Here is a 26691-nt window from a genome sequence, read left to right on the forward strand (position 1 = left end):
ACACGCTCCTGTTGAGTTCCAAAGAGCCCCAAGTGTGAAAATGCCAAGTGTGGCTGCACAACCCTAGCCAGAGTCCTGCCTGGTGAGGCAGCTCTTGTAATTTGGGAATCTGCTCCATTTTCTAAAAGAAAGCTCCATTCTACTACACTCAGCATCAAGGAAGCAGGAAGTAGGGGCAGCTCAGCTATTTATTAAGTCAGTAGAAAAATGACTGTACAGGTTTAAGGTGCAGGAATGAAGATGGGGCAGACTGGGCCCCAGCATCTGAGGCCTCAGCCCCATGCCAGAGAGCTCCAGTCCAGAGCCTGAAGCGTGGTCGGCACATGTGAGCTATCTGAATGCCCAAGAATATCTAAGTGTGCTGCCCCCGTAGGGGGCACTGGGATTCCTTGCCCAGCAGCTGGGCCTAAAGAGAAGAAGCCGAGGAAGCCAGGCCCTAGAAACGGCCCAGCACAGTGGCTAACAGAGCCATGCGGATGTACATGCCATTCTCAGCCTGGCGGAAATAGGCTGCGCGGGGGTCCGAGTCCACTTCCACACTGCAAAAAAAAAAAAAAGGAAGTGCTATTGTGCAGCCCATGGATGGCCTGTCCAGGACTACGTCTCCTCCCCACCGCCAGCCCCGAGGCAGTCTCCGACTCTGATGCTTCGCCACCTTATCTCGTTGACACGGGGCATCGGGTGCATCACCACCATCTTCTTCTTGGCCCGAGTCATGATGTGGGGAGTGAGGATGAACTGACCAAAGCACTGCAAGGCAGATGAGGTCCCCATTAGTGCCTTGGGGTAGGTAGGGGTGGCTACAGAGGACACAAATCTGGGCTCCACTGGGGTCCCCTCCATACCCACATGCAGCAATGGCAACTAAGGGACATGAGGTTTACCAGCTGACCTAACCCTCAGCCCAGCCTTTCTGTCCTCACATCTGATGCCCTACGGCAGCAGCTCTGGGCTCTTCCTTAAGCCCAGCACTCACAGCTTCGTACTCCTGGGTAGAGCCAAATCGTTCCTTCTGGATTCGAGTCATGTATAGCACATCGGTGTCAGGCAGCGCCTCCTCAATGCTCTCAAATTCCTCCTGGAGGTTGAGGAGGGCCACGGTAAATATAGTGCTGGGTTCTGACTGCCCAACCCATGTCTCCATGGCCTCCAGGCTGGGCTGTGAGGGTCTTACCTGCTTGATGCCACGTGAGGCCACAAAGGCCCAAACAGTGGGTGGCATGTGCAGGCTGGGAGGTGCCACGTAACGCAGGCTGACACGATACTGGGTGAGCAGGCAGGCCAGGGAATGTACTGTGCGTCCGTGCTTCAGGTCACCCACCATTGTGATCTAGGGGAGAAACATAGTCACCATGTGGACCCCAGACCGAGCACCCCTCCCATCATTTCCAAGCTTTCAAAAGCCTCAGGAGCAGAATGAAGACCTCCTTGATGCAGCTGTCCTGGACCGGGGTAACCACTTCCTGCCTCCCTCTCTAGATTGTCCCCTAGCAGGGCTCCAGCCCCTGCCACCACACTTACTGTCATGCCATTGACAGTTCCCAGCTCCTCACGGATGGTGAAGATGTCCAGCAGGGCCTGAGTGGGGTGCTCTCCCACCCCGTCTCCAGCATTGATCACTGGCCTCCGGCAGTGCTTGGCAGCCAGCTGGAAAAATGGGGAAAATCCTGTCTTTTGCAGCTCAGAGGCTCCCCTTACCCCCCGCCAATCCCACTCTTCTGAGGTCCCCTCACTCATCTGGCCCAACCTGAGACCTGCAGTGTCACAGAAAATGTGGGCAGAAGGGACCTCACATCCCTGGGTCCAGCGTTTTTTTCTTCTTTGAGACTGAGTTTCATTCTTCTTGCCCAGGCTAGAGTGCAATGGCACAATCTCAGCTCAACACAACCTCCGCCTCCTGGGCCTCCTGGGTTCAAGCAATTCTCCTGCCTCAGCCTCTTGAGTAACAAGGATTACAGGCACCCGCCACCATGCCCAGCTAATTTTTTATATTTTTAGTAGAGATGGAGTTTCTGCATGTTGGTCAGGATGGTCTTGAACTCCCAACCTCAGGTGATCCACCAGCCTCGGCCTGGGTCCAGCCTTTTAACCCTATCTCCGTACCCAGGCTGGTCTCACCTCCACTGCTCCAGGCTGGGGGTGCCGGAGCACAACGACGTCAGCATAGCAGCTCATGGTCTGTACAGAGTCAGCCAGGGATTCACCTTTCTGGACTGAGGAGGTGGCTTCCGAGAAGCTGAGTACAGCACCTCCTAGCCGGGCCATGGCTGCTGCAAAGGAGCTGCTGGTCCGTGTGCTCACTTCATAGAACATGGAGGCCATGACCTTCCCCTGGGGAGAGAGCAAGGTGGAAGGTGTACATAAGTGTGTCCACCCTGGGGAAACGAGAGGAAGGCACCACCACCCCAAGTGACACTTGATGGATACTAGGAGGATCCTTCTGCACCCAAAGCTCCCCTGTTAGAACCTAGACATTTCCACCACTGGTGTCACTCTAAGCTAAAGGCTCTGCCTCCAGAAAACCACCCATTATTAAGTGTCTGAATGAGCTCGAGGAGAAGGACACACCCTAGCTCTCTCCCATGATTATGGAAGCCCAAACCAGATGACCCCCACTAGTGGGGTGATGGTCTCATACTCAGGACCTCCCAAGCCATCTCAATCCTGCTTTGGAGAGGGAAAACATCAGGGGAAGATCTACAGCAGCAGAGGGACAGACTAACATGAGGAGACAGGATGGCAGGGGAAGGAAGACCCATTGTGACCACTGTGCAGCCCTGCCCTGATGCGGCCCAAGGGCAGGCGATGGCGTGGACCCCACTCCACGGCCCTGATCCTGACCTTTAGGATGTCGAGGCTCCGCTCCTTCTGCACCATCATACGCAGTGTGTGTGCCACATTGAACAGGTGAGACATCTAAGAAAGAGCCTAAGTTAGCTAGAAAGGTCCTAGCCCTAACTTTCCAAATCCTCAAAGCTCTGGGTGGTCCCATCCTCCCTGCCCCAAGCACCTGATCCTTGGTGAACTGCTGGACGGACAGGATATGTTGGCCCACTAATGAGTGTAGCAGGGGTGAGGTCTGGGGGTGCAGCAGGCCAGGTGTGCCTAGGTTCTGGGGAGACGCCTGTCTAGGTACTGGTGGTGGAGGATAGCAGGTGCCATCAGGAGTTCCCATCAGCTCTGCAGTGAGGAATGGGACAGAAGAGGCTGGTCAGAGGGTTCCTCCTATCAAGGCAAGATCAGAGGTGGCTGAGGTGAGTCTGTGTCAGGGTAGAGTCTCACCTGGCTCAGCTGTCTTTCGAGAAGACTTCTCCTTTGGCTCCTCAGCTGCAAACAGGGCAAGAGGACAGATACACGTTTATGGCTGAGGTTTAGAAAGAAACCCCATATTCCCAGGAACTCTGAATCAGTGTATGTGTTAAACCAATTCACAACACAGTAAAATAGCAGGTTAAGGGAGGGCAGGGGACTGCAGCAGCTCTGGGCACAGACGTGGCTTCCCATGGGGCTGTGTTGTATGGGAGCAGTGGTGCCCTCCCGGGGCTCTCCCAGTTGGCAAAGGCATCCTAGGCAAGAGGAACGGCCAGATTCACACCAACCAACAACCTGGATTTACTCCACAATCTGCTGCCCCGTGGAATTCCAGCTCTTGAGTAGAGGAACACAGCTGCCCACAACAAAAAAGGGCCATGAGAAGCTGTGGGATGTCTACTCATACTGGGGATAATTGTTTAGACAAAGGACGGGACAGCAGATCGGACAAGGATAAAGGGATGGAGAGGAAGACATATAAGTAAAGAAAGGTGAGGCACTGGCAAGAAGTGGATTTCGTCCCTACACAGCGTCTGAGTCACAGCAACTCCACTCTTACCTGGCAAACCTGGGTCGGAGGCTCGATGGATTCGGGGTGGCAGATGGAAGCGGCCATCAGGAAGCCCTGGGATGCCCCGGCGGGGCCTTTCAGGTGTCTGGAGGGATAACATTGGCCCAGAGTTTTGTTTTGTTTTTCCGTTTGAAATGGAGTCTTCCTCTGTCGCTCAGGCTGGAGTGCAGTGGCATGATCTTGGCTCACTGCAACCTCCACCTTCTGGGTTCAAGTAATTCTTCTGCCTCAGCCTCCCGAGTAGCTGGGATTATAGATGTACATCACCACACCTGGCTAATTCTTGCATTTTTAGTAGAGATGGGATTTAACCATGTTGGCTAGGCTTGTCTTAAACTCCTGACCTCAGGTGAGATGCCTGCCCTGGCCTCCCAAAGTGCTGGGATTACAGGCGTGAGCCACTGTGCCTGGCCAGGCCCAGCATTTTAAAAAATTGACCCAACCCCACTTCAAATTCAGTCCCTCAAGAAAACCCCAACTGTTCCTGAACCACCAATGAAAATGTTCAAGCTGTCTGTCCTGCCCTGGGACTAACACCTCCCAGCCCCCTAGCCAAGCAGCACTGTGGATACCGTGGTCATCTCACTAGTGGCAGGGGCTGAGGGTGGGAGCTGGGGAACAGCCCCCTGTGGCCACTTCCGTACATCTTGTCCATAACCTGGGGGCACCAGAACCTGCAGGCAGAAGGCAGGGCACTTAGGAGAGAGCAGAGAGAACTCGGGTCCTAAAGGAGAGATGTCAGCAAGGACAAAAAGCGCCTTAGTGGAGCTGTGCCCTCTCCACCCCCCACCCCACTTCAGGTCCAGGGCAGTGGTGCTGATAGTGGGACAGTGTAGATGGGTAGGGAAAAAATGAACGTGGTGTGGAAGAGGACACTCCTGAGGCCAGGCAGGGGCCACTTGCGTACCTGCCCATCAATATAGGCAACCTCCCCTCGCAGGACCACACGGCGGACGGTGCCCTTCACCTTCTGCCCTTCAAAAGGTGTCCAGTGGGCCTTGGAGAAGGGCATGTGGCTGGGAACTGTCCACTCATGCTCCAGATCCACCTGCCCAGAGGATATGGGTTATGTTAGGGAAAGGCTACCCCAGAGAACAGATCCTAGGGCTGGAGAACCCCCCTCCTGCTCTGGGCCTTATTCCCACACCTCCACATAGGTGTCGTCCTGTGGGGGCAGGTGAAAGATGCGCCGAGGATTGTGGTGCAATCGCTGCAGCAGGTCATCCAGGCTGAGCCGGCCCTCGCTCACAGCCGTCAGCAGTAGTGGCAGCATGGTCTCTAACCCTGGGAAGCCAGGTGGGGGCCTGGACCCACACTTCTCCTCCAAGGTATGGGGAGCTGGGAGAAAGAAAGCCATTACCCTCAGGACCAATCACCTCCAAGCCTGGGAAGTCATCCACATCCCAGGACTGCACTTCCAACAACCTCCTTACGCTCACAACCACTCCCGATGCTCATTTTTTCTGGGAATTGGAAATGAGGGCAACAGGACTGCTGCTGTCTTCTGGAGCCCACACTTTACCCACATATTCTTTTATTTGCAGTTTTACTCACTGGCTCATTCATTCTTTCAGGCACCTATCACAGACCAGGCACCCTAGAGGCTAGGGTCCCATTCAGATAAATACCCTGTCCTCGGAGAGCCCTGAGGCCTGACCTGGCTCCCATTCTCTTGCTAGGGCTGTCCCACAAGCCCCACTGTGCAAGAGGTACATGCTGGCTGGGTTCCCTCACCATGGTCTGAGGCAAAACAATCGATGATAGCCATGTTCTCCCACAGGGCTTCCACATCTTGGCGGGAGCCAAGCTCAGGCCGGACCTCCCCCTTCCCAGGCCCCAGGCGTTCCAGGTCATCACGGCTTAGGAACAGGTGATGCGGAGCCACCTCGCAGGTCACTGGCAGGCCCCGTGCTTTTGCCGCTTTAATTAGCAGGATCTGGGGGACAACGGAAAGATCCAGAAGAGGCACCACCTATATACCCTACCCTACAAAGAGTCCCGTTGGCCAACATCCCTGCTCTGAAAATGATGAGGCAGAGCTGCAAGGACACTGGTTCGAGACTCTCCTCCCGCTGTCTCCTGTCCCCAAGGACTACCCTGACCTTTAATGTTACTGGGAAGGCAACAGGGACAGCAGGACCTCTGGTGAACTCTTACCTCCTCCTTCCGTGCCACGTGACATATGTGCACTGAGCGCTGAGTCAGCTGAGCCACCATGAGGACAGCAGCCACGCTTTGCTGCTCTGCGTGAGCCACAATGGGGAGGTGGCAGGGCCATGTCTCAAAATGCTGAGGGCAGAAAGAACTGATGAGGGAGTGTGTGGAATCTCTGACTGTGCTCATCGATCAGAGCCCAGAGCCCCTAGGAGCTTCCCTGAATCCTCACTGCTGTCAGCCCACTTAGGTAGGGGCCTGTAAGCCAGGAGAAACTGGGTGGTAGCTGCCTGCCACATGCACACTTCCTACCTCCATCCACTGGACCACACTGTCTAGCCGAAGCTCAGAGAAGGTCTCGCTGAGGTAGAGCTTCAGCCCGGCTGCAGACCCAGCCACAGTGCCCAAGGTTCCTGCATTTTCAGACGAGGCTCCAAGGAATAAGGCATAGTCACAGCGGGCACCAGCCTCTGCCAGCTGGAGAGGGTGCACAGAGGTAAGGGTCACTGGCATTCATTGGCACCCATGCCCACACAGGCTAGCCTGCACCAGTGGCCTGAGCCCATGGGGAGGGGCAGAGGGAAAAGGTCTCAGGGAGGCAAGGGTGGCTGGCGGGGGCATGTGGGTCTCGTCTCCAATACCAGGAAGAGGAGTGCAGTGGCTCACCTTCTGGGCCAGGGCCAGAGCAGGGGCATCAATGATGGGGGGCCGGGTATTAGGCATGGCACACACCATGGTGACACCCCCAGCCAGAGCAGCGGCCGTGCCTGAGGCAAAGTCCTCCTTATGTGTCCCACCTGGTTCCCGCAGGTGCACGTGGACATCAATCAATCCTGGGAGAACATAAAAGCAGCAAGATTATAGGAAGAGTCAAAAATAGGAAGGATGGGCCAGGGATGGTAGCTCATGCCTGTAATCTCAGCACTTTGGGAGGCCGAGGCAGGTGGATCATGGAGGTCAGGAGTTCGAGAACAGGCTGATCAACATGGTGAAACACCGTCTCTACTAAAAATACAAAATTTAGCCTGGTATGGTAGCACACGCCTGTAATCCCAGCTACTTGGAAGGCTGAGGCAGGAGAATCACTTGAACCTGGGAGGTGAAGGTTGAAGTGAGCCGAGATGATGTCACTGCACTCCAGCCTGGGTGATGGAGCAAGACTCCACCTCAAAAAAAAAAAAAAAAAAAAAAAAAATCCCAGACAAGGCCACTGTGGATCAAGGAATGAAAAAGTGGGAAAGATTCTGGGATCATCAGTCTGTGCAGTCCAGGGCAGAGAGTGGGCCCCCAGCCATCCTTCACCAGCTGGAGAGAATAGACAGAGGTAAGGGTCACCGGCTCTCACTGGCACTCACGCCTACACAGTCTCTGTGCACCAGTGGCCTGGGCCGTGTGGGTCTCTATGCCTGCTGTTGCCAGTGTCCAGAAGCCAAGTTCTCCCCAAAGACTTACCTGGCAGTCGCACAAGCTTTTGGGAGGTCATACAGTCAACATGCACCTTCAAAGGAGGGGCTGGCCCAATCTGGCCTAGGGCCTGCAAGTGGAAAGCAGTCAGCTTTGATTTAAGGGAAGGGTGATCCTGGGAGTTGTAGGTAGGAATTTACGTTTTCCCATAAACCAGGCTCTGCACTCTCCATATCCACCTTCTCTCCCTCTGTAGCCACAAACCTTTATTACTAGCATGGCTGTTCCATATCACTCCTCCCTCTTTCTTTCCCCCATCAACACTGGCAGTCTCCCTCCCAGCATGTGGGTTTCAGTTACCTCCACAAAGAGTTTGGTGCACTTGATATCGATGATTAGGGGCACGGAGAAATCAGCAGCCAAACGCCGGGTGCGGTAGCCCTTGGTGACAAAGGAAGAGAGACGCCGGCCCCCAGCTCCACGCATGGACAGGTTAATCACCAGCTCAAAGTTTTTCTCAGCCAGCTGCTCCAGGATGCTCCGCTGTGGTGGGCACTCACCATCCACAGCCTCCTCAAAGTGCCAGTCCACGGCTGTTACCTGTCAACCCGGAGCCAAGGTGAGGGCCAAGCTGAACCTGGGAGGGGTCACGAAGGCCAGCCTGAAAGGAGAGGAGCTGGCCCAAGAGCCCATGATAAGGAGACTGAGGACCCATAGGGTGGGGACCAGGAGCTGCCTCTATTTGATATTGGCAAAGTATATTTTTTGACAGGAAACATGTCAACACTAAGTAAGGTAGGTTACCAAGGACTAGGTGCAGTATGAGCTCACATACATGTACACAGGGAAAATTCTGGAGGGAAAAATATCAGAACAGTGGTAGAGAGATTTTTAAGAGACATTTCTCTTTGCTTTCTGTGTATTCTGCTTTCTACATGGAATATAGCTTATTAGTATAATGGTAATAATAAAAGTAGGGGAATAGGAGATAATTCCTTTTCCTTTTTTCTTTGAGACAGCATGTTTCCCAATCTGGAGTGCAATGGTGCACCCACTGCACACTCACAGCTCATTGCAGCCTCTACCTCCTGGGCTCAAGAGATTCTTCTGACTTAGCCTCCTGAGTATCTGGGACTATAGCCTTATGCCACCATGCCCGGCAAAGATAATTCTTTGGTGCAGTATTTTCACCCCCTTGGGGAAGTAGAGCAGTGGGGTAGGTTGGCAGAGCTCCTGTACCTTGACACCATGCTCAGTGTAGAAGTCAGCTGTGCCCAGACTGGCATAGAGGCTATAGCCCAGGCTCTCCAGCAGCCGCACAGTTGGGAGCAGCTCGCTTTTGTTCTGAAACCAAAGAGAAGGATGAAATTGTGTTCCTCCTGTCTTCCATTTCAAGGTCAGCCCTGGCGCAGGGAGTCACGGCCCTCAGGAAGCCCTCCTGGATTCTGGTACCTTATAGCTGCCAATGGTTAGCAGGATATTCTTCTTGGGGATCTTAAAGCCGGTGCTTAGCATGGCCTTGAGGTAGGCCTCACAGCGGCTCTCCCCAAAGCCGGCCACCTCCCCAGTACTGGTCATCTCCACACCCAATACCACGTCAGCGCCCGCCAAGCGGGAGAAGGAGAACTGAGGCACCTAAAGGAGCAGGAGGGAAGAGAGAGGGCCAAGGTGTGAGAGGACCTCCTCTCCCACCAGCAGAGATGGACACTGTCCTCTGTTCTTGATCTCACCCAAACGGCAGGGTCAGCCAGCCCTCTGACTGCTACCCTCTGTGTGCCCTACCGCTTCCCAAACATACTTGAGGTCTTCCCTCGGCTTCTGCTTAGCATGTGCCCTTGCAAATAAAAAACCTTAACCATCTTTCAAAACTGAATTCAAATAGCACCCCTTCTCTCAAGCCTTCCCAGATCACCCCTTTTGGAAACAGCACCTCCTGTCTCTGAACTCCTGCAGCATTCTGTGCATAATTCGAATATGTAGTTTTATCAGACTGTTCCATACCAAAGCTTTTTTTGGGATCCAACTTCTCTTGCCTCCCATTCCCATAAAGTAAGCTCCTAAGGGACAATGACCACCTCATTACCCCCATGATCCGGCACTGTGGTACTTGGTTTACATGCTGATTGACAACTCGATGTGTCAAGTGACCTCTCTGCTGCTGTTTTTCTGCTAACACTGAAGGTTTCAATACTCCTTACCTTTACTCCCACGACTCCAGAACCAGTCATGAGGCCCACAGGTTCCACTTCTTCCCCCATGATGACTCGCGTGGCCAAGGCTACTAAGTCCACGCCCAGTGTCTTGGAGACAAAGGGGAAGGAGCGAGAGACACGTACGTTGCATTCAATAACTTTCAGCTGGTCGTCCTGGGGCGGAGAAGACTGGTCAGGCCTTCTGCAGGCTGGCCGTGCTGACACTACCTACAGGCCTAGACTCTTCCTCTCAGTCACCAGTCTGGGGGATCAATCTAAGCAGGGTTCAGGGTGACTGACTGTCATAAGCCCCAACACCATGGGCTCTAGCTACAGCCTCTTCTCTCCAGCTTCCCTGCCTTCTTGGATGAAGGCAGGAGACAGTGCAGGGCTTCATGGCACTGTGGCCAGCACAGAATATGGAGGAGCTGTGGCCCTTTAGTCCTTTCCTTTAGCCTTGTTACCTTGGCAATGAGCTGCAGATTGAAAGGTCCCGTGACCTGTAGCTCCTGGCCCACAGCATGCACGATGGCTTTGATCCGCTCCAGAGTTTTGGCAGTGATATCTTGTGGGGGGGTGACCAGTGTGGCATCACCTGAATGCACACCTGCATTCTCCACATGCTCAGAGATGGCGATGGCTGCCACCACACCATCAGAGGCCACAGCATCCACGTCAATCTCCTAGTCAGGGGGACACAGTGCGACCTAGGGCAAGGGCCACTTTGTTTTCCCACTTACTCTAGGATTGTCTCTCCCTTTAATAAGCCCCACATAACCCACTGTTCCCAGCCCTGGTGCCTGTGATTCTGCCGAACAGAGAAGGGAGTCTCCTCCAGGGCTGGCAGCATGCCCTCAGAGACTTCGCTTCTGTAGCCTCCCACCTTAGCCTCCTGGATGAACTTGGAGATGACCACAGGATGCTCTTTTGAGACGGCTGCTGCACTGCTCAGGAAGCGCTCCAGGTCCCCATCTGTGTAGGCCACATTCATAGCAGCACCGCTCAGCACATAGGAGGGGCGCACCACACAGGGGTACCCCACAGTCTGGCAGAACTGTCGAGCAGACTACAGGAGGCAGTGGGCTTAGCTGGGTTGTTCACACTCACCCCTAAGCATCATCCAGTCTCTAGGTCTCCCACCAGGTCCCAGCCTACCTCTAGGTCACTGAGCTCCCTCCACTGAGGCTGGCTGATACCAATGGTGTCAAGGAGCCGAGAAAACTTGAAACGGTTCTCAGCTGAGTCGATGGCTTCAGGGGAGGTGCCCAGTACCCGGCACTGCTGCCGATGCAACGCCATGGCCATGTTGTTGGGCAGCTGTCCACCCATGGATAGGATCACACCCTCAGGGTTCTCAAGCTCATAGATGTCCATCACCACCTACAGTGCAGGTGGAGAAACCAGTGGTGGCAGCAAAAGAGGGCAAGAATCTGAGCCTTCCTGCTCACTGCTTCCCCCAGCCCCCACCAAGTTTCAAAGAATCTTAGGTCAGCTAGCTGTTCCACTCGACCCTGGCCACAAGCTACCAGGAAGCCCCCATCCCTCTCACCTCAAAAGATATCTCATCAAAGTAGAGTCGATCACACATGTCATAGTCGGTGCTGACTGTCTCTGGGTTGTAGTTCACCATGATGGTCTTATACCCCATCTGCAAGAGGGAGGGGAAGGATACTTAGCAGTCAGGTGGGAGGAAAATCATGGAGCAACTAAGCCAAAGCCCTCGACTTCAGAGAGTGCCAGCACAGCTTCCTCTGAAAGAGCTGTAGAGGACCCCTGCCTTGGGAGGGAAGGTACAAAGTGTTGAGGAGATTCATGTACTGTATGAGACATGAGAGATGGCCTAAGAGAACCCCTACCCCAAAGCTCTACGATCAAAGGGGTGGCAATTAATAGGAAATGCCAGGATTAGTGCCAAGCAATTGCTAGAGATGAACAGAGAACAAGGAAACTGGAAAGAAAATGAACTCTGACCTTTCGGAGCTGCTGGATGCAGCCTACGGCACACCAGTCAAATTCAACGCTGGAGCCAATACGGTAGACGCCAGAGCCAAGGACTAGGACATGAGGCGTTCGAAAGGTGAGGTCATGGGTGGTTCCCCAATATGTCAGGTACAGGTAATTTGTCTGGGCTGGCCACTCTGCTGCAACTGTGTCAATTTGTTTCACTGCTGGACAGATCCCCAGTTCCTGGCGCAGCTTGCGAACAGCCAGCTCTGTGCTAAAACAGAAGAAGAGTCCGAAACACAGGCCTAGAGAGTAGGGTACAGACTGATAGAGAGTTAAGACCCCAGGGCAGGGATGAGAGGAATATATCCTTGGGACCAAGGTCAGAAGCCTCTAAAGCTCCCCACACTCTCCCTCTCTCCCAGAGATCCCTCACTGATTCAAAAGTTCTCGGCCCTGTATTTCTCAGCCAGAAGCTCTCATTGCCACCTCTAACCTCAGAACTGCAAGGGCAATCTGCTTGTCTGAGAAGCCAAGACACTTGGCCTGTTGCAGCAGGTCTGGGGGCAAAGGCTGCCCACGGTGTTGTTCTAGCAGCTGGGCGTGTGCTATGATGCGCTTCATTCGGTGAAGGAACCAGCGGTCGATGCGTGTGAGCTCATACAGGCGGTCCACCGAATAACCAGCCCACAGAGCAGCTGCCACCACAAAAATCCGCTTATCTGTTGGAGTCTCCAACTCCTAATAGAAAGAGGGTAGACAGGGGGAAGCTACTGCCAGCCCATCTAAAAGCCTGAATATGAGTAGCTGCCTCTGTCTTAGGAAGGGGAAGTTATACACTAGAGCACAGGCTCTGTAACTGCAAACACCTGGATACCAATTCTGGCTCTACTTCTCACTGACTACGCGGCTTTGAGCAATTAATTTCTATAACCTAAGTCTCAGTTTACTCATCTGTAAAAACAAGTCTAGTGATACATCGTTGTGTGATAATGACACATCTCAAAATTCTCAGCAAAGTGAAAACAAAGCAAATGTCCAGTGATGACTGCTGCTAGTGTTACTGGTAGCAAGCTCATGCTCTGGGGGCAAAGAGAAGCAGGTGTCGCGGGGCGGGTGGGGGGGAGCTACTTACCATATCGCTGACTGGTTTCACTGTGTGATCAAAACCCACACAGTTCTCATCCACCATGCGCAGGGCCTTCTGGAAGGCCTCCTCAAATGAACGCCCAATGCCCATGACTTCACCTGGAAGAACAGAATGAAAGGACTGAAGGCGTGGAGGTAGAAGGGGTGGAAGGAAGGCACGTCCATAATGCCTAGTTTGTAGTCAAGACTCTCTGGGAGATTCTCAAGGCAAGTCCCATGATGGATGTGAAACACCCATTCATGGTGTTTCACAATTAAGAAACCTTAACTTACAAATCTTTTCCCTACCATTTTCATGAGTAAGTTCATGTTTTCTGCTTATTGGTGAACATGGAATCAATATGCCAAAAATGGGCATGGGGATATTAGAATATAGCCCCATATACTGGATATTCGAACAGTTTATCACAGTGGCCCAAACCACTGATGGCTGTCCAGTTATTAGGCTTGCTTAGTCACATAATGATATCACCTGTAATCTGTCTCATTCTTTAAAACTTTTTTAAAAAGTGTAGATAATAGGAAGATGATTGCTACTACTCATCCATCCAGAGCAAATCACATTTACAACAATCCTTTTAAGAGTTTTTCTTTCTGGACTTTTCTTCACAGGTATGTCTTACACATGATCACAAAATATATATGATTTCCATCCTGTTTTTTCCCTCATCATACATTTTTTCACATTGCCATTGTGGCCTCGTAAACACTAACTTAATTTTTTTTTTTTTTTTTTGGAGATGGAGTTTTGCTCTTCTCGCCCAGGCTGGAGTGCAATGGTGCAATTTTGGCTCACTGCAACCTCTGCCTCCTGGGTTCAAATGGACCAAGAAGCTGGGATTACAGGCATCTGCTACCATGCCCGACTAATTTTTGCATTTTTAGTAGAGACAGGGTTTCACCATGTTGGTCAGGCTGGTCTTGAACTCCCTTAGCCTCCTGGATGAACGTGGAGATGACCACAGGGTGCTCTCACCTCAGGTGATCCATCTGCCTTGGCCTCCCAGAGTGCTGGGATTACAGGCATGAGCCACCATGCCTGGCAAACACCAACTTGATTCTTATATGATTTGCCATAATTTAACTGCTAACTAAAGGACATTTAGCCTTTTTTTTTTGAGATGGAATCTCTGTCAACCAGGCTGGTGTCAGTGGTACAATCTCAGTTCACTACAACCTCCGCCTCCCAGGTTCAAGCAACTCTCCTGCCTCAGCCTCCTGAGTAGCTGGGACTAGAGGCGTGCACCACCACACCCAGCTAATTTTTGTGTTTTTATTAGAGATAAGGTTTCACCATGTTGGCCAAGCTGGTCTCGAACTCCCAAACTTCTGATCTGCCCACCTTGGGCTCCCGAAGTATTGGGATTATAGGTGTGAGCCACTGATCCCAGCCCATTAGCTTTAAGTGTTTTAAACAATTAGGCAGTCCTAGTGGCTCACACCTGTAATCCAACACTTTGGGAGGCTGAGGCAGAAAGATCACTTGAGGCAGATTAAGATCAGTCTGTATAACATAGAGAGATTTCCATCTCTACAAAAAATAAAGAGAAAAAAATTAGCAGAGTGTGGTGATGTATACCTGTAGTCTCACTCCTCAGGAGGCTAGGGTGGGAGGATGACTAAGCCTAGGAGATCCAAGCTGCAGTGAGCTACTATCATGTCATCGCACTCCACCCTGAGTGATAGAATAAAACTGTATTAAAAAAAAAAAAAAGGTTTTTAGCCAGTGGTGGTGGCTCATGCCTATAATTCCAGCACTTTGGGAGGCTGAGGCAAGCGGATCACCTGAGGTCAGGAGTTCAAGACCAGCCTGCTCAAAGTAGTGAAACCCTGTCTCTACAAAAATTAGCCAGGTGTGGTGGGACATGCCTGTAATCCCAGCTACTTGGGAGGCTGAGCCAGAATTGTTTGAACTTGGGAGATGGCAGGTAAAGTGAGCTGAGGCTGAGATTGCGCCACTGCATTCCAGCATGGGTGACAGAGCAAGACTCTGTCTCAAAAAAAAAAAAAAAAATTTTTTTTTTCATAACTTTAAGTTAGGCTGTGATGTTTTCTTTCTTTCTTTTTTAAAGAGACAGGGTCTCACCCTGTCACCCAGGCTAGAGTGCAGTGGTGCAATCACAGCTCACTGCAACCTTGAACTCGTGGGCTCAAGTGATCCTCCCACCTCAGCTTTCCAAAGTGCTGGGATTAATTACAGCCAGCATGCGTGGACTGGATGTGATGTTTTCTGTTTTGCATAATCTCCTTAGGATAAATTTCTAGGAGTGTAGAGGCAATAGGTAGGACAAATTTTATGGCCCTTGATAAGTACAAATAGCTTTATAGAAGTTTGTGCTATATAATACAAAGTTTAACCAACCTTCTGAGAAGTGAGCATAAAAACAGTATTTCATTTAACTAGATCTCTATTTACTAATAAAAGGAACCATCTTTTCCCCAGGTTTACTTAGTGATTTCTTCTTCTGTAAAGTTTTGTTGATCTCCTTTGGCCATTTACTCCAGGGGTTTAAGTATTTCTTACCAATTGTACTTTTATATTTACAATCCCAACATTTATGTTTCTTTAAAAAAGTTTTAAAAACACTATGATGCTAACAGTCGTGTTAAGAAAGTACAGTCACTGATTTTTTCAATTTCTTTGTACTATGGTTATATTATAAAACCTTTTGAGATTTGTTTAAAAAGAGAAACCTAAAAAGCAAAAAGAGAAACCTAACGTGCATACACATATGCCTAGAAATGTATGCAGTCAGATATGCGGCCAAATTAATCAATCTCTGTAAGGCAAGATTACAGGTGACTATTATTCTTTGGTTAAATTATCTTTTCTCATTTTCCTTGATTCATATTTCTTACTTGTATAGTAAAAGTTACAAAAAGTTACCAAAGACCACATTCCAAGAATACTTGAATAGATGTAAAACATTCAAATGTCTCATGTAGGAACCAATCTTTCATTGGTCTATTTTCAATCCACTTCTTTATGCCACAATTTAATTATGGCTTCATTCCCATGTTTATTCTGATTTTCATATAACAGAGATTCATATCCAGAAGGAACAAACTGGCAGTCTTGTAGAATTTCTAAAAATTCTGAAATAATATCTGAGCTCACACTTGTTTAAAGGCCACTACTACTCTAAATGGAAATTTGGAGCACCACAAAATGCTCTTATCCATGAAGCTGGTGGCACTGTGTCTAGTACATATATATTTTTGTTTCCGTTGAAATGTGTTTGTTAGAGGATGGTCTTAGCCAACTAAAAAGATACCACAAAGAAACATATTAACTCAATTCCAATGTGTTCTGCCACTGCTTGGTAGATAACTTTTATGGCCATTCATCATTTACTAATTTCCTTGTTACCAAAAATGTCTATGATACCCTGCTCTGATGTAAACATCATACTAAAAAAAAGTCATTTAGTGACCAAAGCAGGAAGTGACAGAGGAGGAGATACATTAAGAATGGCTGCCATTGGTCGGGTGTGATTTGGGAGGCCAAGGTGGGCAGATCACCTGAGGTCGGGAGTTCGAGACCAGTCTAACGTGGAGAAACCTCTTCTCAACTAAAAATACAAAATTAGCCAGGTGTTGTGGCGCACACCTGTAATTTCCACTGCTCGGGAGGCTCAAGCAGGAGAATTGCCTGAATCCGGGAGGCAGAGAACATGCCATTGCATTCTAGCCTGGGCAACAAAAGCAAAACTCCATCTCAAAAAAAAAAAAAAAAAAAAAGGTGGAGTGGGGAGGGGCCGGGCTCAGTGGCTCATGCCTGTAATCCCAGCACTTTGGGAGGCCAAGGCAGGTAGACCACGAGGTCAGGAGATTGAGACCAGCCTGGCTAACACGAGACCCCGTATCTACTAAAAATACAAAAAACAAAAAATTAGCTGGACATGGTGGCATGCACCTGTAGTTCCAGCTACCCCGGAGGCTGAGGCAGGAGAATCGCTTGAACCTGGGAGGCGGAGGTTGCAGTGAGCCAAGATCGCGTTATTGCACTCCAGCCTGGGCAACAGAGTGAGACTCCACCTCAAAAAGAAAAAAAAAAAAAAGAAAAAAAAGTGGCCAGGCTCGGTGGCTCACGCCTATAATCCCAAGACTTTGGAAGGCCGAGGCGGGTAGATCACCTGAGGTTGGGAGTTTGAGACCAGCCTGACCAACATGTAGAAACCATGTCTCTACCAAAAATACAAAATTAGCTGGGCGTGGTGGCGCATGCCTGTAATCCCAGCTACCCCGGAGGCTAAGGCAGGAGAATCGCTTGAACCTGAGAGGCGGAGGTTGCAGTGAGCCCAGATCACGCCACTGCACTTTCTCCTGGGCAACGAGTAAAACTAACTCCATCTCAAAAAAAAAAAAAAAAAGAATGGCTGCCATTTTGCTTATTTAAAAGGGTTCACGGTGCTTGTCCCTTGCCCCCTAGAGAAGAAGAGTTCGCAGGAAAAGAAAAAGAACAGAAGCTATCTGCCTGACACATTAGTATTTAAATTAACACAGTGAACAAAACGTCACTGGCATCAACAACCTAGTGATGATGCCATGGGCAAAAGCCACGATGAAGAAATATTGTGGGTAGAGTTCCATGGAACTTTCTGACACAACAGGCAACACAGGGGGAACAGAGGACACATAGCTAAGGGACCAGGACTAGCTTTCAGTTGCTGGCCTCTGCCCATTACTCCTTTGTGGGCCCTCAGCCCAGTCACCTTCCTCCAGTGGGCACCTCAGCTTACTCATGTGTAAAATGAGATGAGATAGTGTGATGGCTTGCACCTATCCCAGAGATTCTGCATTCCAACACAGATTTCCTCAGATGCCTCCCCCACACCTGACGAGGACTACAATCTTAGTTTGAAATGTCTCAAGCACCTGCTCCTATAGGAGCTAAAAGGCCAAGGCAGAGAATTCTGACATTTGAGATTCTCGGTCCAGGTGGGGCCCATGGGGGTGCCAGGGGCATGAGTCTCACCAACGCTTTTCATGCAGCTCCCGATCTTTGTGCTGACTCGCAAGAACTTGCTAAGGTCCCATCGAGGAATCTTCACTACACAATAATCCAGGCTGGGTTCAAAGGCTGCTGTGCCCCCTGTCACAGAGTTCCTGGAATCCAGCAGGTGGGGTGTCAGAAGGACAGTGAAGGAAGTGTAAAGGGTGAGCTTCCAGTTAGCAATCTCTATTCTCAAAAACCCAGGCCAATGTCCTTTTCATATTTCCTGTCCCATCAGTATTTTCTTCAGCCCCCGACCCACTTCCCCACTGTGATTTCTCCCTCATCCTCGTACCTGAGCTCAGGCAAAGGGATGCCCAAAGCTAGTTTGGCTGCCACATAAGCCAGTGGATAACCTGTGGCCTTACTGGCCAGGGCAGAGCTGCGAGAGAGCCTGGCATTCACTTCAATGATATAATACTGCAAAGAAGGAAAATTTAAAAAGTCACTGGCCTAGAAGCCCCTGTCTAGAAGAGGTCTCAGAGAGGAGGGAAAATAAGCCCTCCCTATAGGGATGGCTAGCAAAAGGACCCTCCCTATGGCCCAACCCTAGTAAAGATGATTCCAGTTTCTATTTCAGGGGCTGTAAGGCCAAAAGACCTCAACCTCAAATTATGCAAGAAGAGGGGGTAAGAACAAGACTATCAGCTCCACGGCCTAGAGCTTACCTGCTCAGACTCAGGGTTCAAGGCATACTGGACATTGCACTCCCCAACAATTCCCAGGTGCTGGGTCACCTTGATAGCCGTCTGCCTCAGGAGCTGGTACTCCCTGTCATTCAGTGTCTGGCTTGGGGCCACCACTATGGACTCACCAGTGTGGATACCCAGTGGGTCCAAGTTCTCCATGTTACACACCTGTGAAGGGGGGTGCCATGGAGATCACTGTCAAGAGGAGTCAGGAGAGGCAGAAGGCTGCACCCCAGGGCCCTGTTGCCTCCAGGGCTACACCTAACCTGGGTCTGAGAGACATAGAACTCTCAAAGACCTTGGCCTGGGCCTCTGCTCTTCCAAAAGCTCATCCTGCCTGACATGACTCCCACCCTTCCCTCCTTCACTCACCGTGACACAGTTGCCATAGGCATCTCTCACCACCTCGTACTCAATCTCCTTCCATCCCTTTAGAGACTTGTCCACTAGCACTTGGCTAGTATGGGCAAAAGCTGGGGCCACGAGAGTAGAGAGCTCCTCCCTGTTAGAGGCAAAGCCAGAGCCCAGGCCGCCCAGGGCAAAGGCTGCACGCACCAACACAGGGTACCCCAGTCGCTCAGCGGCTGCCTGGGCCTGCAATGAGTGGAACAGATGGACAGGTTATTTCCTGCTGCTCAAGGTGTGCCTGACCCAGAGAAAAAAGGATATATAAAAAATAGCACTACCAAAAAAAACAGCAGCATTCTAACTTTACCCAACACCCCTCCAACCTGTTCAAGAGAATTTGCTGCCTCGCTGGGGGCCACATGCTCTCCGATCTCTGCCATTCTGGCAGCAAAGGCCCGTCGATCCTCGGTCAGCTCAATGGTCTCCACCGGTGTGCCCAGGACCCGGACCCCATACCGAGCCAGCACCCCAGCCTTGGTCAGTTCCACACCACAGTTCAGAGCAGTCTGGCCCCCAAAAGTCAGTAACACACCATCAGGGCGTTCATTACGTATCACCTGAGGATGAAGAGGGGAGTTACAGGCATCAGAACCTTGTGGGTAGAGAGGCAATCAAAGAAGTTTTAACAACCCAGAGTGACCACTGGGACCCCTGCCCAGTCCTCTTTTCATTCCAGCCTTGCCCCAGTCATACCTGGGTTACATAGTGAGGTGTTATGGGAAGAAAATAGACCTTGTCAGCCAGCCCCTGGGAGGTCTGCACTGTGGCAATATTGGGGTTGATTAACAATGTCTGAATGTTTTCCTCCTTCAGAGCCTTAATTGCCTAAAAGAACAAGAATGGCATCTCAGCCTCTGCTGCAGAAGCAAGACTGCAAAACAGTTTTAGAGTGGCATTCTCCTCTTCCTTCCCTCCCTGTACTCTTGGCCCCTAATAACTGAGTTCTGTTTCTGACCACATTTTTCTTTACATTCCCCAGATCTAGTTCATTTCCTCCCTACAAGGTTAATGCCTCAGCCCTCCTCCTTAAGACTCTTTCCATTCTTGAGGGATACACATCCAGAAGAGTGGGGAGGACATGCCTCACCTGAGAGCCCGAGTAGTCGAACTCTCCAGCTTGACCAATGGAGAGGCCCCCTGAACCCAGGATCAAAACCTTTCGTGGTGGTGGAAGCCCAGAGCCGGGAGTGGGAATCCCTGGGGGACAGAGGCGCTCAGTCAGCCGCTCTTTAACTGTGGAAGCAAAGAAGGTCGTGAGCTGAGGTCACCAAGAGGTCATCTGGATTAGCTCCATCACTTTCAGAAGGGTCCAGAGCAAATTACACATCTAATGAGCAGCAGAGGGAGGACCAGAACCCAGAACTCTGGAGTTCCTTTCAACTAAAGCTTAAACGATATCTTGGCTTGGTTGCCACCCACCCCCAATCCCCTTAACCTCCCAACATCTAGGAGTTTCCCAGGGCATATCCATCTTATGCCCATCCTGGAGCCAACCCTGTTCTTAGGTCCTCAACCCAGTTCTACTCAGGATCTTACCTGTCTGGCCCCCAGGGTTCCCAGCTGTGGCCTCTTTCACAGTTTCCAGAAAGATATCAAAAAGCAGTTCCATATCTGAAGGGCCAGCTTGGTGCTCTGGGTGAAACTGGACACTGTTGAAGAGATCACATTATGAAAACTATCAAGGTCCCTGGCATGACACTGGCAGCCTTGGAGGTGGGTAGTGGGATAGAGGACTCGGGTTTACCGCCGTGCTTTCCTTTTCCATCACAAAGGCCCACAAGGCTTCAAAGTTGCACAGACCCAGTCACCCAGGCTCACCTGAAGAAGGGCAAGCTATTGTGCACAATGCCTTCATTGGAACCATCATTGGCATTGGTGAAGAGAGGAGCCCAATCTGCTGGCAGTGAGTCTGTTTCCACAGCAAACCCATGGTTCTGGGATGTCAGAAAGCAGCGCCCAGAGCCCACCAACAAACAGGGCTGGTTATGGCCTCGGTTCCCATATCTGGAGGTAGAAGCATGCCGAGTCATAGGCCCTGCTCACCCTCTCTTCATTACAGAACCTATCCCAGCTCTCACTGATCTCCTATTCTCAGTAACCCTGATCCTGTTTCCTTTTTTTTTTTTGAGACAGGGACTCCCTCTGTTGCCCAGGCTGGAGTGCAAAGGCATGATCTCAGCTTACTGCAACCTCTGCCTCCCAGGTTCAAGCGATTCTCCTACCTCAGCCTCCAGAGTAGCTGGGATTACAGGCGCCTGTCACCATACCTGGCCAATTTTTGTATTTTTAGTAGAGATGGGGTTTCACCATGTTGGGCAGGCTGGTCTCGAACTCCTGACCTCAGGTGATCCACCCACCTCAGCTTCCCCAAGTGCTGGGATTACAGGTGTGAGCCACCTCACCCAGCCAACCCCCACTCCTGTTTCAACACCAATAAATGCCAACTCTCTTCTCATTCCCAAGATACCCCACCCATCATGCCACAAGTGTGGGCCCCTTCTGCTCCCAACAAGTCCCACCTCATCTTGTAAGTCTTGGCCCCAATGGCTAAGGCCAATAGCTGGTGTCCCAGGCAGATCCCAAAGACAGGTCGGGGATTAGGCTCGGATAAAACATGGCTCAGCGTGGATACAACACTGGGATAGGAGGCAGGGTCACCAGGGCCATTACTTAAGAAGAGACCCTCATACTCTGGAGTGGGCAGAAAAGATGACATCAAAATCAGTATTTCAACTAGAGGAGACACACCTGCAGCCCCAGCGTTAATGTAAGTCTCAATGTCTATCTTCTTCACTGCAACTCATCCTGACTTTAAGCAATTGGACCAAGGGACATATCTTCCACCCAAGCTGTTTGTCTGAGGCCCTGAACAGGCCCCAGCTACTCACCTTGGCTGTCTAGAGCATGGTCCCAGGGTACCACAGTGACCTCAGCCCCACGCTGGCAGAGGCATCGGATCTGATTATACTTGAGGCCACAGTCTAAAGCAAGGATCCGAGGGGCACCCCCTGTATTGAATATCCGTGGAGTCTGAGAAATAGAGGAATAAAGGGCAACCGTTGACAGCTGTGCTCAGTGGGTATAAGATATGCCTGCAGCAACTCCTTTGATTCTCTCATGTGTTCACCCTCCCCACCAAATGTGGGCAGAATATAACTACTGTGCTACAGCTTGCAACTCTCTCACTCTACCTCTGTACCTTAATGGAGACCTCTGGAACCAGGGGGCGGGCATTGGGATCCAAGAATGGCAGGGATGAAGGTTCTGTTCCATTCTGGACCAGCTTCCCCAGCAGAGATCCTTGTTCCCGCAACTTCTTGGTCAGCTCCCGAGTATCTACTCCTGTCAAAATAGCACAGTCTTAGGGATCACATTCCCCCAACTCAGTCACCTGTGAGGTTAGACTTCCAGAAGCACTTCCATTCCAGAGCCCTAGTCACACACAGTTGTTCTATGTGCACCAAAATCCTAGGCCATTGTGATAGGACTACACTACCATGAAGTATTACTGCCAAAAATATCAAATCTGAATTGAACCACAACTCTAAATCTATCCATTTATAGAAAATAATATCAAGGGAAAAACGAATACACTAAGTAACCCTAGAGGAACGAAACCAAGTAAGTGCAGACTATGGGATACTAGACACAGGAAAAATGACCCATTTTCAGACAGGTTACAAGGTCCACAGATTAAATTTAAGAGACATATCAACCAAATGCAATGCATGAACCCTGTTTAGAATGAGTTTCAAACAAACAGTAAAAAAAAAAAAACAAAAAAAAAAATTACAGGAAATTGTAAACATTGCCTGGACACTTATATTAAGAAATTATTAATTTTTTTAGTGTATGTTATTGTGATATTTTTTAAAAAGATTCTTTTTCCACAGATATTAAACTATTCGTAGAAAAAACGATATGATGTCTGAGATTTGCTTCAAAATAATCTAGTGGTGGTGATGAAATAAGATTAGTCCCGAGCTGATGATTATGGAAGAAGGGAGTTCCTTTCTGTGTTGGAAATTTTCCAAGTGATAGCTCAATTCTTTCCCCCAGTCTAACTCCAATCTAAACCTTTCAACTATCACAATCTCAGAGTCAGGTCCCAGCAGACTTACAGAAACCTTCTTTCCATCCAGGCATGCCATGCTCTGCCCAAATATGCCTGTGCTTGCCATCATACCTTGCAAGCCAGGGATGCCATGCTGTTGCAGCCACTCATGTAGGGTGCGGGTGGCATTCCAGTGGCTGGGAGTAGGACAGCATTCTCCCACCACCAGTCCTGCCACGTGGATGCCCGAGGATTCAAACCACTGTGGATGGAAAGAGATTGAGAGGAGCTTCAGGCCAAATTATTTCTTTAGAGTATTATCCCCATTGTGTGGCCATTAACCCTATATTCAACCACACTGAATGGTCTTCAATATACCAAGCATTTGGTGCTTTTGCATAGATATTTCCCTTTACTGACAATGCTCTCCCCTATATAAAAAACAACCCACAGGCTTAGGGTGCCCAGTTCATCACTGAAAATGACATTTTCCTTTAAGTAATTACTTTATTTGAGAGTCTCACTCTGTCACCCAGGCTGGAGTACAGTGGCACGATCTCAGCTCACTGCAACCTCTACTTCCCGGGTTCCAGCGATTCTCCTGCCTTAGCCTCCTGAGTAGCTAGGACTATCAGCATGTGTCACCATGCCTGGCTTCTTGTATTTTTAGTAGAGACCGGGTTTCAGCATGGTAGCCAGGATGGTCTCGATCTTCTGACTTCATGATCTGTCCACCACAGCCTCCCAAAGTGCTGGGATTATAGGCATGAGCCCCCGCGCCCGGCCATTTTTTTTTTTTTTGGAGACAGGGTCTGGCTGCCCAGGCTGGAGTGCAGAGTACAGCAGCACGAACATACAGTTCACTACAGCCTCAAACTCTTGGGCTCAAGTGATGCTCCCATCTCAGCCTCCTGAGTAGTTGGGACTATAGGTGTGGACCATCCCACCTGGCTACTTTTTAAAATTTTTTGTAGTGACAGGGTCTCACCATGTTGCCAGGCTGCTCTCCAACTCCTGGGCTCAAGTGATCCTCCCACCTTAACCTCCCAAAGTGCTGGGATTACAAGTCATGAGCAACCGTGTTCCGCCTGTTTCTTCCTTTATCTAAAACTGAAATAACAAATCCCTTCTCTGTGAAGCCTCTCCCACTCACCCAATGCAGCTTGTGCCTCCATCTTAGAGCTCTCCTAACACTTCATTTCCTCTCTTGCTATTTACACTGTATCATGAATATGTATTTGTGTCTTTGTCACGAAACAGAGAACTCAAGAGCAAGACAAATGGTGTCAGTCAGACATTTATTGAGGTGCAGGCATTGCAAAAGATGCTGAGAAAAGAGCAATGAGCAAGAAAAGATGAGGTCCCTGTCTTCATGATGTTTATTTCTGACTTAGGGAGCCAGAAAACAAGGTAACACTCATGTAAGAAAGATATTATAGAGTGTGGTTAAAAACTGAAATAAATACATTACTAAGTAAAGAAACAAAGGTTCAGGGCACAATACTAAGCATGACCCCCAAACTTCGTTTGAGATTATTATTTTAAAAAGATAATATACCAGCCTGGACAATATGGCAAAACCCAATCTCTACAAAAAATACAAAAAAATTAGCCAGACATAGTAGCATGTGCCTGTAGTACCAGCCCCTTGGGGGGCTGAGTTGGGAGGACTTCTTGAGCTCAGGTGGTGGAAGCTGCAGTGAGCCATGATCATGTCACTGCACTCCAGCCTCGATGACAAAGTGAGACCTTGCCCCCTCTCCAAAAATAAAAAGGTAACATAACCTTGTTACTCAACAGCTAAGCATTTAATAGCTACACAGAAACAGAAAGTTTATGTGGGAGGGATATTTAAACTGCATTCAGCTCAGTGAAGAGTTTAAGGAACCTGCATTCTGAGACCGTCCAGGAGTCTGAAGGATAGTTTGGCAGAACCCTCCCCGGCCAGGTGGAGTAATCCATTTATATGCACAAGTGGCTCCAGGAGGTCTTGCCCACCTTGGCCCTATTAGGGACTCAAATTTGTAGTTTTATAAACTCAATTTTGTCAGTGTGCCTAGAGCTGACAAAAGTGATGACTGATACAGGTTAATCAAATTCACAAGAAATGGTACTATCAACTAGAATGCAGTGTATTTATAGGTTTGTGATTAACCTATAAATTCCTTTCCAGGACGAACAGTATGTATATCTTCTATCCAGAGCGCTCTCTCCCCAGTGTCAGGGTGACTGGGAAGGCAAATTAAGAATTAAAGGCTTAGATGTGTGCAATGAGGCCAAACACATTTGTGAAATGCTACTCTAGGCCAGAATGACTTTCTCTGTTACCTTAATTACTATATGTTGGTTTCTAAATGCTTGAACTGTCAGAGGGCAACTTAGTTTCCAAATTTCAGAGGTGAAGGAAGAGGGGAAACCTCACTGTAGGAAGAAATTCAGTTTTCTCACCTAGAGGTAAGAACACAACTGAAAAGCAAAAAAAATCAGACGGGGCAATGTCAGTAGGTCTAGAAGATGATAATCAATGATACTGGTTTTGTAGGTAAACTGGCACTCACTGTCACTGCGAAATGTGTGACCCTAGTTTCCAGTCTCTTTCCACTAATTTATGTAGTCCTAAAAAGCACTGCTCCCATCACATGATTGTTACTTTAAAAAAACAAACAAACAAAAAAAAACCAACCTTCAATGGATCCCTTACCAAATTAAACTGACTCTGCTTTGGCTCAAGTCCCTCCATGCCCACTGTATCTTATTTATCTGCAGGCTTTTTTCTCATGACTTCTGCATTCCTAACAATTACCTCTTTTACTTTCCTTGAACCATGCCATACAGAATGCTTAACAAAGGCTGTAGCTTTCTCCTGAGGCCTTCAACACTCTGTGCCTCCCACGGTACTTAGCAACCCCTGCCTAACTAGTTAGTAGTAAGTAGTCTTAGTGCCTGACTTACTACTTCAGTGGGTATGTTTTCTGAAGGATGCCCAGCAGGGTGTCAACGTCTCCTACTTCACTAACAGTTAACAACCGCTGATTTGAAAAGGAAAGCACTGGGTGTGGCTACCTTGCAGAGACCGAACTCATCCATTTCATCTGGGGGGATGCCATAGTTGCCGATCAGAGGATAGGTGAGCACTAAGATCTGTGCTTTGTAGGAGGGATCAGTGAGGGCCTCGGGGTAGCCGACCATGCCGGTTTGAAACACTGCAAGAAAGAAGCAGGGCTGGGCTCCGGCAGAGCACTCCCAGCGCGATGAGCACGCCCCAGTGGAGGCTGCCTTGGTCGCGAGAGGTGGACACGCTGAGGCCCATGGGCACCGAATTGGGGGGGGACGGGGTGTGCTGGCGGGAAAATGGCGGGGTCTGGACAGGGAAGGTGAGGCGGAGAGGCGCATCAGAGTGGGATAAGGTCTGCAGCCTACCCGGACTTGCTTACCCACTTCCCCGGCAGTCGACACGGCGGCCCCAAAGGGCTGGCCCCGCAGGACCGACCCATCCTCCAACACTAGGGCCGCCATGGGAAGGGAGCTCAGAGGCGGGGGCGAGTACGGAGAAGCGGGAAGGATGCAAACTCCACTGGAACCACGTGAGGATGGCGCGCCGGAATCGGTCCACGTGGCTAACGGCGCGGGGCGCTGGAGAGAAGGCGGGCGCGGCAGGCGCAAGAGCCTCTAGCGCGCTTGGAGGCGGCAGAGACGGCGGCGGCGCGGACACCGGTGGCGTCAGGGGCGGGGCTGGGCACGTAAGGGGCGGGGCTCCAGGAGCCAAGGGGAGTGACCCCTCGTGGTATCCGCACTGCAAAACCAGGAGGAAACCTGAA

General features: G+C 50.1%; 1 protein-coding gene across 6 annotated transcripts; it reads right to left on the reverse strand.

Moving 5' to 3' along the window:
* Window positions 1-170: 170 nt before the first annotated feature.
* Window positions 171-26601, reverse strand: CAD (carbamoyl-phosphate synthetase 2, aspartate transcarbamylase, and dihydroorotase). Of its 6 annotated transcripts, XM_078349641.1 has the most exons (45): window positions 26308-26601; window positions 25937-26076; window positions 25202-25339; window positions 23006-23135; window positions 22019-22161; window positions 21708-21849; window positions 21339-21510; window positions 20638-20823; window positions 20356-20468; window positions 19907-20052; window positions 19513-19644; window positions 19143-19376; window positions 18784-19005; window positions 18391-18579; window positions 18018-18142; window positions 17705-17835; window positions 12713-12825; window positions 12074-12318; window positions 11605-11851; window positions 11183-11281; window positions 10789-11013; window positions 10517-10699; window positions 10098-10316; window positions 9640-9807; window positions 8894-9076; window positions 8681-8785; window positions 7802-8041; window positions 7490-7571; window positions 6704-6870; window positions 6350-6514; window positions 6041-6172; window positions 5618-5819; window positions 5031-5221; window positions 4791-4931; window positions 4456-4557; window positions 3872-3968; window positions 3283-3327; window positions 3011-3180; window positions 2842-2916; window positions 2119-2331; window positions 1522-1647; window positions 1175-1330; window positions 977-1078; window positions 656-750; window positions 171-539 (listed from the first exon to the last, which is right to left on the reverse strand). In XM_078349641.1, the coding sequence occupies exons 7-45, from the start codon at window positions 21341-21343 to the stop codon at window positions 437-439; spliced, it is 5874 nt and encodes a 1957-aa protein (XP_078205767.1). In that variant the 5' UTR covers window positions 21344-21510; window positions 21708-21849; window positions 22019-22161; window positions 23006-23135; window positions 25202-25339; window positions 25937-26076; window positions 26308-26601; the 3' UTR covers window positions 171-436. The 6 variants fall into 6 exon arrangements, with proteins under 6 accessions (XP_078205767.1, XP_035129446.3, XP_078205768.1 ...); XM_035273555.3 differs by lacking the exon at window positions 25202-25339; XM_078349642.1 differs by lacking the exon at window positions 25202-25339 and having other exon boundaries at window positions 22941-23135.
* Window positions 26602-26691: the final 90 nt, after the last annotated feature.

Source organism: Callithrix jacchus, chromosome 14 (assembly GCF_049354715.1).
Source record: "Callithrix jacchus isolate 240 chromosome 14, calJac240_pri, whole genome shotgun sequence".
NCBI lineage: Eukaryota > Metazoa > Chordata > Mammalia > Primates > Cebidae > Callithrix > Callithrix jacchus.

Bases quoted from the DNA above. Each gene is read 5' to 3' on its own strand.
- CAD (XM_035273555.3), bottom strand. From the start codon at position 26,389: ATGGCGGCCCTAGTGTTGGAGGATGGGTCGGTCCTGCGGGGCCAGCCC. The intron at 8,042-8,680 runs GTACAGGAGCTC...CCGGGTTGACAG, and splicing joins ACACTGAGCATGGTGTCAAG to GTAACAGCCGTGGACTGGCA. The intron at 2,917-3,010 runs GTGCTTGGGGCA...GCTCTTTCTTAG, and splicing joins AGCAGTTCACCAAGGATCAG to ATGTCTCACCTGTTCAATGT.